The 14,802-nt window shown below is 42.9% G+C and overlaps 1 protein-coding gene across 1 annotated transcript in view; it reads right to left on the minus strand.

Annotated features, from left to right (window-relative positions):
• The window catches only part of Polr2H (DNA-directed RNA polymerases I, II, and III subunit Rpb8), a 200,272-nt gene extending 185,807 nt beyond the window's left edge, over window positions 1-14,465 (minus strand). The window contains exon 1 of the mRNA XM_080276958.1: window positions 14,369-14,465. Within this exon, the coding sequence (XP_080133084.1) occupies window positions 14,369-14,441 (73 nt within the window). The 5' untranslated portion in view covers window positions 14,442-14,465. The remainder of the gene's footprint in view (window positions 1-14,368) is intronic.
• Between the last annotated feature and the right edge of the window lie 337 nt (window positions 14,466-14,802).

Below are 14,802 nucleotides of genomic sequence, written 5' to 3' on the forward strand. Positions count from 1 at the left end.
TTAGAATAGTTGTGTGTATGTACGCTTTCGCTATGTATGTATGAGAAAGAGAAGTGTGTGTACATATATATGTATGTGTGTACGCATGTATATACAGTATGCATGTATGTGATTATATATATACCCGTATAAACGAAAGGGAGAGAGAGAGAGAGAGAGAGAGAGAGAGAAGTGAGGGGATATTTCTGAGAAAGGAGTGTGCTGGTGTGTGTGTGTGTGTGTGTGTGTGTGTGTGTGTGTGTGTGTGTGTGTGTGTGTTTCTGTGTACGTCTTCTATGTGCGCCAAAGAGTATGTACATATGAGTGTATATGTGAATGATTGTGTGTGGGTGTTCTTCTCAGAAAGGGTACGTGTGTGTGTGTGTGTGTGTGTGTGTGTGTGTGTGTGTTAGTATACAGTATGTGTAAGTATTCAACGAACGTTGTATGTGTGTCTTGTGTAACTTTTCTCTCGTCTTACACACACACACACACACACACACACACACACACACAAGGTACACACATGCACATACATACATACATACATACATACACAAATACCTACAAACACTATACCGGTACAAATAATTCATCCAATACTACCACAACAACCACCAATACCATAACTACCACCATCGCCACCTTTCCTACCACAATCCATCATCACTACCACAATCACCACAATTATCATCTTAACCACCACAATCATCGTCTACTAATCAACCACAACTACCACCATTACCTAACAAATGACTATCACAGGCTTCCTACCACAACTACCACTCTCCCTACCACCCCAGCAACCACAACTACCACTCTTCCTACCCTACCATAACTTTTTCTTCCTACCACACTTCCCATAACTTAACGAATCGCAACTACCACTCTGACCAAACCATACCTACCACTAGCCTCACCCTTCCTACCACAACTACCACATTTCCCATCCTTCCTGATACAACTACTACCCTCCCTAACCAACCACTACCACAACTACCACCACCACCACCATTTTTCCTACCACCATCACCACAACCACTCTTCCTACTAGCACTACCACAACTACCAACACCCTTCCTACCAGCACTACCACAACTACCACCATCGCCGAAGCAACCATCCCAACTACCACAACAATCACCCTTCCTACCACAACCACACGAATAATCTTTCTATCACAACTACCATCACCATCCATCCTCATCACCACAACTCAGTCCTTCCTACCACAACTACCACCACTACCACAACTACCACCATTGCAGGGGCGGTCTCTGAGGGCACGCTGCGGTGTGTAGGACTGACATGGAATCAATACTCCCTCCTGCACCACCACAATCACCACAATACCCACTACCACAAATGCCACCACTACTACCACAATTACCACAACTGCCACCACTACTTCCAATCATCACTACCACAACTGCCATCACTACTACCACAATACCCATTCACCACAATCGCCATCCATCACTACTACCACAATCACCGCAATACCCACTACCACTCACCACAACTGCCACCACAATCGCAATCACTGGCTTCACCACTACCACCACCGTTACAACCACTACAACCAGTCACCACCACTGCTACCACAACCACCACAACTACCACAAACATCAGAACAGCCAATGCAAGTACAGTAACAAGTATACCTTCATTACAACCACAATTACAACCACAACTACTACTCTCAAGGCTACTACAACCCCTTACAATTATTACAGTACTCCACGATAAATGTACTACGGTATGTAATTAATGTAACCACCCACTTTTCCATCAGTGTACATTAATTACAGTGCTTCGTGTGTAATGTACAGTGCTTTGTAACCATTAGTATTTTCACTTATTTAAAGAATGAAAAAAGTAGGAGTACATTAACAACAACCTATAACTAGCATCATTCTCTCTCTCTCTCTCTCTCTCTCTCTCTCTCTCTCTCTCTCTCTCTCTCTCTCTCTCACACACACACATATCACTACTACACCAAACCACACCCCACCACCACAACCACACACACACACACACATACACACAGAAGCCACTAACACACACACACAGAAGCCACTAACACACACACACACACACACACACACACACACACACACACATACACCACAATCACCACACCACACACACACAACGCTACCACACCACACCACACCCCACCACCACAATCACCACACACACACACACACACACACACACACACACACACACACACACACCTCAATCACCACACCACACCACACCACACACACACACCACAATCACCACACCACACCACATCCTACAACCACAATCACCACGACACGCAACCACCACCACCACCACTCTGCGTCACCACACCACCATCTTTCAAAACTCCAGCAATTCAATCTCTCTCTCTCTCTCTCTCTCTCTCTCTCTCTCTTCACTTATTACTTAGGCATATTATACACAGAATGGAAAAAAAAAAATGGAGAATATTAAGGAGTACAACGCTAAATAAATCGCTAAGAAGCAGGTGCTAGAGCCTCCAAAGCCCACGAGAGAGAGAGAGAGAGAGAGAGAGAGAGAAATGTTTATTTACTCAAGCATAAATGTTAAGTGCAAGGTTTTGTTTATAATGACTGCTTGCATGTGTGTGTGTGTGTGTGTGTGTGTGTGTGTGTGTGTGTGTGAGGCGTCTACGTGTGTAATGGTGTGTGTAACTGGCTTGATGTGCAACAATGTGCGACTTTACGAATACTGCATGTGTCCCGGTATGTATGTATGTATGTCTTTATGTATGTGTGTGTGTACCTGTGTATGATAGCTGAATATTATGAACGCATCAGTGACATTCGTGAAAAACTAGTTCGTCCATTTTATACAGAGATTTTCGTCCTTATGCGGCTTATATCCCGTAGCTCAGTGGCAGAAAATACTATGGTTCAACATCCATTCAACAGAGAACTTCTTCGTGACTAGCACCATACACTAGAGATGATGTCTTGTTAGAGATGATATATTGGAAATGGAGAGAGGGTTATTTTTCGTCTGTTTAACCCAAAGATACACACACACACAAACACAAAACGATTAAAAACGTATACACACACAAGGCACAAACACAGAAACACACACACACACACACACACACACACACACACACGAATAACAAACACCCATGAACAAAAAAACAAAACACAATCACACTGAACACAAACACTACGAAAGCAAACCCCTAACGAACGCCCAAAACCCCCCCAAAGGCTACAAAATAATACCTAGTGAGTGAGGTGCGGCAAGTAGGGGTCTGTTAGGTAGCGGAGTGGCTGTGAAACGCAACCTTGTGCCTGAGAGCGATACGGTTCTGGAGCGCTTGGTGATTCCCTTACGTCACAGGTACACAATGAAAAATTGAGGTGAGAGAGAGAGAGAGAGAGAGAGAGAGAGAGAGAGAATGTGCGTGACGCAATTTGAGGGATTAAAGAGACGGATTGAGAGGTAAGGTGGGGGGGAGGAAGGGAGGGAGAAAAGTTGGAAGGAAGGATGGATGGAGGGAAGGAAGGAAGGACGGATGATAAGAATGAAGGAAGGAAGGAAGGGGGAAGGTAAGAGTACTCAAGAAGAAAGGGTGGAAGAAAAAAGGGAGGGTGAGGGTGACAGGAAAGGGTTGGGGGAGAGAGGGAGGAGAGGGAGAGAGGGAGAGGAGAGGAGAGGGAGAGAGGGAGAGGAGAGGAAAGGAAAAAAAATGAGAAGAGAAGAAACAAGAAGAGAAAACGAGACTAGGAATAAAAAGAAAATGTGAAGATGAGAGCTGAAGACAGGAGTAGGAAATGGCGGAAAAAAAGTGAAAAAGACGAGAAAGAGAAGCCGAAGAGAACGAGGAAAAAAGAAGAGGAAAGGAAATGAGACAACAAATAATAAAAAAGGCGATAAAAACAAAAGAAAACAGAAGGAAAAAAGATAATCTGAATGTGGAGACTATGGAAGTGAAGGGCAGTGTATGGGTAAGAAGGGAGGGGAGGAGGGGGAGACAACAGGAAGAAGGCAAGGGAAGGGGTAAGGGGAAGGGGGAGAATGACTGCTGCCCCTTATTCTTACATCACCCCTTACGTAACGTTGGGGAGGGGAGGGGAGGGGAGAGGGAATCAAGGATGAGGTAGGGGAGAGAATGGGAGGGAAGGATTAGGGAGGGGAAGGGAGGGGGAAGGAAGCGTGGAGGGGGAGGTATAAAGCAGAACATAGCCAGAAGAGGTAGGGGAGGAGGGGAGGGTGTCTGGGGGGAAGGGAGGAAGAGAGAATGACAGGGAAAGAGAGGAAAGAGAGCAAGTAGGTAAGGAGGGAGGAAAGAAGAGGAGGGGAGGAAGGGTGGGTGAGAGAATAGGGTGGGAGGGACGGAGGGAGAGGGAGGGGGGTAGGAAAGGACAAGGAGGAAGGGAGGGAGAGGGAGGGGGGGAGGAAAGGACAAGGAGGAAGGGAGGGAGAGAAAGGTTAGAGAGTACGTTCGGAGGGAGAGAACAGGGAGGGAGTGGAGTGGGGGAGAAGAGTGGGGAATGGAGAAAGTGCTGGAAAGGAGGGAGAATGAAAGGAGGCAGAGGAGGAAGGAGGGGAGCCAGGAAGGAGAGAGAGAGAGAGAGAGAGAGAGAGAGAGAGAGAGAGAGAGAGAGTGAGAGTACGAAGGGAGGGAGAGGGATAGAGAGAGGAGAAGAATGAGGGAGGGAGGAGGAGGGGAGAAGAGAGTGGGGAGGGAAGGAGTTGAGTAGGGGGGGAGGGGGGAAGGAGGAGGGGGAGGAGAGAGGGAGCGAGGAAAGGAGGCAGAGGAGTGAAGTGAATCATAAAAGTGAGAGGAAGGGAGCTAAGGAGGGCAAATGAAAAAGATGAGAGAGAGAGAGAGAGAGAGAGAGAGAGGATGCGGAAAGGGTCATAGGGAACGCAAGCACACCGAGGGGAGGGGAGGGGGAGAGTGAGAAAGAGAGAGGGGGGAGGGAGGAAGAGAGGAGGAAGCTATGCACTGAGGGAGGGAGGGAGGGAGAGTAGGTATGTACATAGGGAGGGAGGAAAGAGGGAGGGAAGCAGAGATAGGAGTGAGAGAGGAGGAAGGGCAAGCAATGAGAGGGAGGAAGGGTGTTACAAGTTAAGGGAAGGGAGGGAGGGAGGGAGGGAGGGAGGGAGGGAGGGAGGAAGGAAGGAAGGAAGGAGGGAGGGAGGGAGGGAGGGAGGGAGGGAGGGAGGGAAGGAAGGAAGGAAGGAAGGAAGGAAGGAAGGAAGGAGGGAGGGAAGGAGGGAAGGAAGGAAGGAAGGAAGGAAGGACGGAGGGAGTGGGGGAAAGAAGGAAGAAAGGATAAAGGAAGGATGGGGCAAAGGAAGGAGGGAGGTAGGGAGGGAGAGAGAGAGGGAGGGTAGGAGGTAATGGAGGATGGAGGGAGGGTAGGTAAACACGGAATGAGAGAGGGAGGGAGAAGGAAAGAAATGCAAATAACGAAGGAAGGTGGAAGAGATGAGGGAGGGAAGGAGGGAGAGAGAGGGGAAAAGGGGGGGGGGCTGCAAGCACAAAAGGAGGGAAGGGGAGGGGAGGGAGGGAGAAAACAGAGCCAGAGAACTGAACGAAGTGGAGAGAGAGAGAGAGAGAGAGAGACTGGGGGGAGATTCCAGGCATGAAGGTGGAGAGAGGGGAGGGGAGGGGAGGGGAGGGGACGGAAGGGGAGGGGAGAAAAATAAATGGCTAGTTGAAGGGAGTAGAAAATGAGAGAGAGAGAGAGAGAGAGAGAGAGAGAGAGAGAGAGAGAGAGAGAGAGAGAGAGAGAGAGAAAATCAACATCCCCATTAATTCTAAGGTAAACTCCCTCCATTTTGCGACACAGGCCTGTTTGCTATTATTATTATCATTATTATTATTATTATTATTATCATTATTGTTATTATTATCATCATTATTATTACTGCTACTACTACTGCACGTACTTATATCATTAACGAGAAACTAGCTAGCAAACAAACACACACACACACACACACAATAACACCCACCTCCTAACAATACCATCTAACAATCCTAACCTAACAAAACTCCACTACCAAATATACCCAACACTAAATTTCCTATGACCAAATAACACACTGCAGAGAAAACCAATGGGGCATCGTACATTCACTCTCACTAGTCATTAAGCACTAATTGGGGGTCATTTAGCCTTAATTACTCTAACCACAGACCACATGCGCCTAATTGCTTACCACTTTGAGTAAATTCATCTCGTCAGTTCCGTGACACCATTATCTTTTTTATTTATTCTTGCTACGAATTGATGCTCTAATTCAGCGTACCTAATTCTTCTCGTACTTATGCTACGTGGTGGTGGATGTGTGCGCCCATCATCCACTCACGTGATGTAGTGCTGCCTACTTCTTTCGCTATATCATTCTGTCTGCCCTCCTCTCCCTCTTTATCCCGTCCGTCCTGTCTCTTCTTCCATCTCTGCGCATACTAGACACTGGCCTTACAATTTTACGGTCTTAAAGGGGGTCTCTCTCTCTCTCTCTCTCTCTCTCAGGCCTGTTCGGATCTTTACTTGTTCCTTAATACTCCATACGATTTTATTCAGCTTAAGGGATACTCGACGGAGAAGGTTAAGGAAGTTCAAACATTAAAATAGGTGAATTGGGTCAAAGGTTAAACAAGGTCATTATTAGACACACAGATCGGGACACAGACTGTGAGATGTGAGAGAGAGAGAGAGAGAGAGAGAGAGCGGGAGGGGGAGGAAAAGAGGGTGAAAATGAGGCTATGGAATGCAAGCAAGGGAGGGAGAACAGTAAGGAGAGAGAGGGGAGGGGGAGAAGAGAGGGAGAAGGGAGAAAAATGTGGAAGGGGGGGGGGAAGAGGGAGAGAGGGGAGGGGGAGATGGATGCAAGGAAAGAGTGTAGCACATACCTCCTCCTCCTCCTCTTCTCTCTCTCTCTCTCTTGGTGAAGAATCCTGAAGAAAGATGAGAAAGGAGGAGGAGGAGGAGGAGGAGGAGGAGGAGTATGAAGATAATAATGAGGACGAGGAGAAGGAGGAACACGGTCAGATGGAAAGAGATAATGATGACATGGAGAGAGAGAGAGAGAGAGAGAGAGAGAGAGAGAGAGAGAGAGAGAATGTGTTTGTGTGTGTGCAAAGAAACAGGAAATAAACTTTTAAAGGAGAGTAATACAAAGAAAATCAGGCAGTAAAAAATCTAACGTTGATTTCCAACGCTATCTCTTATCGGAAAAGTTACAAACCGCATTTTAGTCAACACCTGTGGAATTTCCAGTATTTCTATCTTATAACTCGGCTCCTACCACCTAGCTACTTACTGAAAAAATCGTTGCACGGTAGAAAGAATGAATACTAGAGCTGCCCTACCTCAAGGACGGTTAATGTCTTGGATGCCTATACTGTCTCATCCATTAAAATAACTTGAAATTAACTTGTGAAAAAATACCATAGTTTCCCCAGCCATGAGAGGTAACGACGTATTTTGCACCAAACGCCTTACTATTCTCTCTCCGGTTATCAACAGTGCCACCTTTAACTCAGTACTATCCCCGGCACTTCTAATCTGGTAGTGTCCCTCTCACTTTCAAACTCAGGAGTGATTACCGTAAAGCAATCCCAAGACATCACCTAATCATATGCTACACACAAGTAACAGTTCATTTGAGGTCCAAAACATGACCCTAACACGTTATTTGCAAACACATTACAAATCACAACCTCTGACTGCCTGTCTGAATATTAAGAAGCAGAATAAAAATATTCCAAAGGTGAACAAAATGCATCTACGCTATACTCTTGTCACTTTAACTTGGCCTAACATTCTCATCTCACTAGACTGAACACCGAGTTTAACACGAGAAGAGGATGCTAGTCGCAAAGAAGTACTACTGTCTTTTTCTGCCACTAAGCTGACTTAAAAATGCTGTAAAATAGCAAAAACCAGGGCCAAGTTAAGGTGAAAGAACAACAGTTAAATTCTTGTACAGTACTCACACCTGGTAATCTGGTAACCCTGGTGATTATGACAATATTGGCTCACGACATTCACCTGAAACAAAATTAATATGATATTACATTATAGATCATCAACATCATCATCCCAATCTCTTTTCCCTACTCAATGATGGGTTTAGGTATGGCCAAGAAATCAAGAAAAAAAACTGAGGGAGAACTATTTCAACTGTCCAGTTAAACTGGCCACCCTCTCAATTATCATTCGTCACCTAAATTCTGACTCCCTTTCACAGACATCAACTATAAATACAAAGACAAATGCAGAATTCATAATATGTAGTACTACAGCATTTGCTAAATACCAAGTGTGGACATTCTTTTACTCTTTGTGCACTATAAAGCCCACAATAAATTATGGACAAGTTGTTTAACCAGTTCCATTCCCATGTACGGTGCTTACTAGAGTGCATTTAATCTAACCTGACAAAGATCTCTAACCCCTTTCAGTTCAATTGATGGCCATGTCTAGTCAGACTGGAGAGGTGATTTGACTGGTAACCTGGGAGGCTCATTCCTACTTCATAACGAAAGTCCCGTCCACATGAGCAGGCAGTGCCCGACAAGCAAACATTGTTACCAAATCACATTCCACACAACGCAATACTTTTAGCTGTAACTGTCCTGCAAAGGTTCTTACTGTAGCCCATGTTGTATTGCACTCAGTTCTGCCAAGCACGTAGTCTGGCCTCTGCCCAACTTCGACTGCCCGGTCTGCCGTGCGGACAACAAAGCAGGTGTGCCCGGTAGTGGCTACATCCTGCCGGGAACTGCTCGATCTGATAACACTGCTAAAGAAACGAGCGATGTACGCTCAGCGGGCAGTGCCCTTACTCGTGTGGACGGGGCATTAAAAAAAAAAATGAATTCACCGAGCTAGGCAACTGAGGCCATATAGCCCCGCTGGGTTACAGGAGGGCGCTACCCCTCCCGGCAACGATAGCCCGGGCGAGGCTCGAACTTGCGACCTCCCGATCACAAGCTCAGCGCGCTACCACTGTGCTACCGCGCCCCCAAGGACGGGGCATTAGACTCACTGAATTTCAAGTAACCACAACTTAGTATTCATGGTGTACAAATAACCCAGTTCCCTCAGGCAACATTAAATCAACTGTAGCCAGCTTCCCATGCCTTCTAATATCAACCGTTGGGAAAAAGTTATAATAATTCAAAAGATCTCCGACTTACATCTACCTGTAGAAAATTAACCTGTTAAATCTGGTTATGTAGTTTATTTGTGCTGTGTCAGATGTATTAATTCAGCTTCATGGTGAAGGGGCTAATGATGTTTATCTCTAACCCCTCCAGTCTGAAAAGCCTGTCCTAAGCTAAGTAAAAGTGTCTGCAGACTGCAAGAATTAATTGAACAATATGTAACCAGACGTACTAAGTGGGAGGAAAAAAAAAAAAAAAAAAAAAAATCTGTTGATGGCCCCTAAAATACAACTACATCCTAGATGCGTTTTTATTACATCTCTTTTTGCTACTAGCCCAGTGAAACCAGAGACTTTTTTTTTTTTTCCCCCCCATTACATTCAATGCCCTCACCTCAGATTTATATTTCAGCTCATGACTGACTGTTTGAACTGGACGGATTAAATGCAGCCTTCATAAATCTTTCAATATGAGAAGATTGATATTTCAATCTGAAGGTATTAAATATACAGCAGTCTTAATAAATATTAGAAGACAGTTTTTTTTTTTTTTAACTGGGGACATTAAATACAAGTACAGTACAGCCTTAATAAAACCAATTCAATATGACAGGATAGACTTTTTGAACTGGAAGGGTTAAAATATAGCTTTCATAAACACTTTTAAATACAAAAGAATATATACAGTACAGTCACTACTCATTATATGGTGGGGTTACATCAGGTCATACCTTAACGTATAACGAGTTTATCGTTAATCGGGGGATTGAAATACATTATAAAAGGGGGGTTACGTCAACTCAACTTCTCAAAGTCACCTACCGAAGAATAAAACAAAAATGACAACACACTTTAATCACTTCCTGTGTCAGTCCAAATTGTCTCTAAGAACAAAACAAAAAATCACACCAATACAGGCAGCGTTACTCACATACAGTAAATCATTGCAACAACACAACAATCACACTTGTGTAAAGTTGGCCTGGTGCTACACAATGTATAGGCCTACTGTAGTACGATGCTTGGCTGAGAGGTGACGATAGCAGGGGGGCACATGTAGACGAGTGGAAAAGACAGAGCTTTGAACGGGTGATGGGACTGCAACTGAACCAAAACAATGTTCTGCACGCTGGGACCGTCATCTTGCCTGAGACAAATGACGGTCACCTTGCATTTGCTTGGTGCTTCATACGAAATTTTCTGATGGCAATATCATTATAGCGGGAAATTCATCATAAATTGGATTTTGGGGTGTAACTTTTTTGTTATCGTTGCAGCAAATTATCGTATACTGGTTCAACGTATAACAAGTAGTGACTTTGTCTATTTTTTTTTGTGCTGAGCCTTAATAAAACTTTTCAGTATGAGAACTTCCATAAGCTAAATGAAAGCAGCTGGTGTCAACAAGATTAAAACAGGCCATCATCCAGATTCATGGACTTAAGCCCACAATAACTTGCAGCAAACAATCAACTATCCACTGTAATTCAGCCAAGCCCTACACCAAATAACATGATATGCCAGATATTGCATAGCACCTCCTCACTGCCACAAAATCTGGCACTGAGCTGGATATTGTGTTACTGTCTCAACCCTCTATCCTAAAAACTTTTCCACGAATTAAAGATGAAACCTAAGCATAAAATACAATAAAATAATGATGCAGTACAGTACAGTAATACATCACCAGTTGGCTACTGATTATATGTTGGTTGATATGCCTCAACACAAGATATTGCATAGAACCACTGGATATGGCATAATTTTGCTGGATATTGCTAACAGAGCCGAGCCAGCAGTGCTAGATATCGAGTTGGGCTGAATATTGTGACGATGGCTCACAGAGAGTTTACTGTACAGGAATATTATTTATTCAAGTTCCACTGCCACCTGAAAAGCTGATCTGCCAGCAGACATGGGGTTGAAGCCAGTTCTTTGGCTTCAAAGCTGAAGCCAAAGCCCTTCAAAAGTCATGAAGCCAAAGCTGAGGCCAGTGCCCTTGGAAAGTCGTGAAGCCAAAGCCAGGTAAACCTTCACAAAGACAAAGCTGAAGCTGTATGAATTTTATCATGCCAATAATCAGCTTCGTGTTATGCTATCCTCTTACAGCAGGATTAAGAAACATTGTTTCCAGTCTCACATGTTGTAAACATATTCAGTTCCTGTAATGAATTTTCTGGCCCTAGTGCTTTAGCCAGCAGTGGGGGCTGAAGCCAGCCCCTTGGCTTTGAAGCCAAAGCCATGACCTAAAAACCATGGTGTCATGAAGCCGAAGCCAGTTTCGGCCCAATGTCTGTTTGCCAGTTCCCCTAGTTTCAATTCCTGTAACAACTATACAAATAAACTTGTGCTACTGTATTTGGGAACACAACCCAGACACAGAGAGAGCCAACTGTATCACTAATGAGGCATTTACTGCCATGTCTGGTAGTTATACATTGCAATTCCCAAAATCTGAATCCAAATTTTCCAAAAATACCAGGTTCCTAAAAGATTTTTGAAACCAATTTATTGGATTCTTTTTTTTAGTGAAAGGAAAAAAAATCCAGAGTCACTGTTATAGTAACAAAGTGCAGAACATCCAAAAGTTTCTTGGATTTGGAGAACTGCATTATAAAACATCCATACCGGTACATGCTCACTGTCCATTGTTTTAAATATAATATACCCCTCAAATTAACTATTTTTCCTTTTAATCTGCAATTTTGACTTCACAATTGCAGCATAAATGAATATTGAAGGTACATTGTAATTATTAAACTGTCTATCTATCTATCTATTTATTGGCAGACACCATAATCCCATAAGGGGTGGCCATGTGACTTTGAGTTATTTGTTTTAGGGGGAGGGGCACTAACCCTCCACCAACCCACTTGCTGACACGTAGGGAGCACGTATGGTTTGGTTATATGGTTACCACCCAGAGCTGTAAATGGTTTCTTGGCTTACAGAAAACCATTTGGCTTGTCACTCAATGTAAAGCCACCTGTAAAGGAAAGAAAAGCAATAAGAAGTGACAGGAAAGATGGGAGAACTAGGAAGATAGGAGGGAAGCACAAAAAAAGAATGATAAAGGCTAAGGAAGAAGTAGGCAGCACTGCATCAAGTGAGTGGATGATGGTCGCCACCACCTACCACCAATTATTAAACTGAACTGGGCTCATTCTTCCCCATTAGGTTTGGGCCTTTTTTTTTTTTTTTTTTTAATTCTCCTTAATATATATATTGTTTTCATTTTTTGCATAGCTCTAGGTTATCTTTCTTCCCTCAATCACAGCTAACTCAGATTTACAAGTTTAACTGCAAAACTGGTCATTCAACTCATTCTGCCACCTTTAAGGTACTGTACAGGTCACCCACACTGTAATGATGAGATGCATTTGGGAAAACCCATCGTGGAGCCAGGCAAGTCCAAAACCCACCCAAATGAGTCCAAAAGCAAGTTTTTACCTCACTCAAACCCCCTAGCTTTAAAACAAGCTAAACTAAGCCTAAAAGCAGTTTATAACTCACCTAAACCCAAAAATAAAAGCAGAACATCAGCAAAAATAAGTCTGGAAAAAAATCAAACTTAGTAAACTGTGGCTCAAAATGACAAGTGTTCACCCCACCTACGACTAAAACAAATTGAACTGTCTAAAACAGTCTATAAATCAATGTAAACACAAAATTTAAGTCTAAAAATATCAGAACTGGGGAAAAAAAAAAAATCACATAACCGGAGACTGGCCATCCTTAGGCAGGGAAGGGTGTTAATTTCTTCAACATCGCTAAGGATGGGTATCGCATAAAGGGGGATCGTATGGTGTGGTATACAGTGACTATTTTATTCTCATTTCAGCCCATCACTGATCTGGTTATTTTCTGGATGTTCTATAGTTAGATATCACCAGCGAAAACACGTCTGTGACATTTCTATCAGAAATCAACAATGGACATACCGTAAGTAAAAACTGAACAAATCACACACACGCAAATAAAAGTGAGAATGCAGAACTCCCACGAGTATGATTTACTGCTATATTTATTTCTCAATAAATTATAATGGAATTATCACTGTGATTCCTTTCGGGAGTTGCAGAAAGGCATAAATTTGAATTATCGACCATAAAACCGCCAGTTTTACACGTAAACAGTGGCAAGTAGTCAGACTTTTAGTCTGATCTAGCTCTAAGTCAATCCATCGCTAATCGTTTGTCCCTACTAACCTAACCTAACACAACTTAATCTAACCAAAATATAACTACACCAAAACCAACTTAACCTATTCTAACTTGAACAATTTGGGGACAAATATATTTCAGAGCCAAATCAACCAATTACCCTCTGTAGGATGCCACCATTGATGTCAATGAACAAAAAACAAGTTTTTGCAAAATCTGGGCATCATAAATGAACTGTACAATCATTAGTAGCTACCATAAATTATATTTCTGCAGAATCTGGATATCAAACGATATTACAACTATCAAAGACAATCCCTGTCATAAATTTTTCATCATTTGTTAATGGGAGCTCTCCTCCAGTTCGCCCCAGAAAACCATGGGAAAAACCATGCATTCACCAAGCATGGGCTGAAATAAAAAAAAATTACTGATATGAATTCCCTGTTCCCCTTTACTGTCAATCCCAGCCCTCTTTCTAGGCTCCATGTATATTTGACAGTGAGGAAGAATTGTTGAAAAATGCTTTAGCTGTTTTCCATATCAGTATACCTACATCTCCATTAGACTTGCAATGATAACAGTCCAGGTGGAAGAGAAACACACTGGAAAAAAAATTTATTGACCAAAACAGATACAAGTAACTACAGGCAAGTAATAGTACCATAGTAATTACAGTTTATGCTGGAAAACAATGCAAAACGTTACTAACATAAATATAAAAAAATAAATTTTGCCTCCTGTATTTGCAATAAATTAAGTTTTAAAATGTCTCTGCATTATCATATAAAACATTACTATCACCTTACCAGTCGCTATTAATATTTAGAGTATTACCATTCACGGTTCAATGATGTTATAGCGGCATGATAACATTCAGCAATAATCACAAACTGACATCCAGCCTTTTTTTTTTTTTTTCTTGTCATGTGGAAGGTTGCGGCGAAACAGATTGCATCACCAATATGGCCACCTCAGATTCTCTCACATATGCTCACAAACTCCAACAGCATAGCTCAAAAATCATTCCAAGCACTCCACGATTAGTGCCCTACCTCTGTCAAATTTTTTCCCATCAGGATCGATGTCCTTCACGTCGAAAATGTCTTCGAAAAGGACTCCCGTCATGATGCCGCTTCGAACCTGCTTGTGATGTTGTTGCTATATGCGCTACTCGGTACCAAGCTGAAGTCGGAACATGAATGCTAAGTCTAAGAAATCTGACATTAAAAAAAAATTTATCTAACACTAGCACTGCGGTGAGATTTTAACGGAAAAACAATAGGATGACTGATAAATATTTATCAAAAGTTAAATTTTGTCAGATACCGATGTATTGTTCACGACGAAAAATCCGTTTTCGGAAACAGACGACACACGTAGTCTTTCCAAAATACCCGACTTCATGGACCGATATCAATTTTATAAATTAATCCGAACTATTCTAGATACATGAGAGCTGTTGATAGCATTTATTATGCAATACCAT

This window comes from Coenobita brevimanus, chromosome 67 (assembly GCF_032717465.1).
Source record: "Coenobita brevimanus isolate Jiangsu-jjx chromosome 67, ASM3271746v2, whole genome shotgun sequence".
In the NCBI taxonomy this organism is placed as follows: Eukaryota; Metazoa; Arthropoda; class Malacostraca; order Decapoda; family Coenobitidae; genus Coenobita; species Coenobita brevimanus.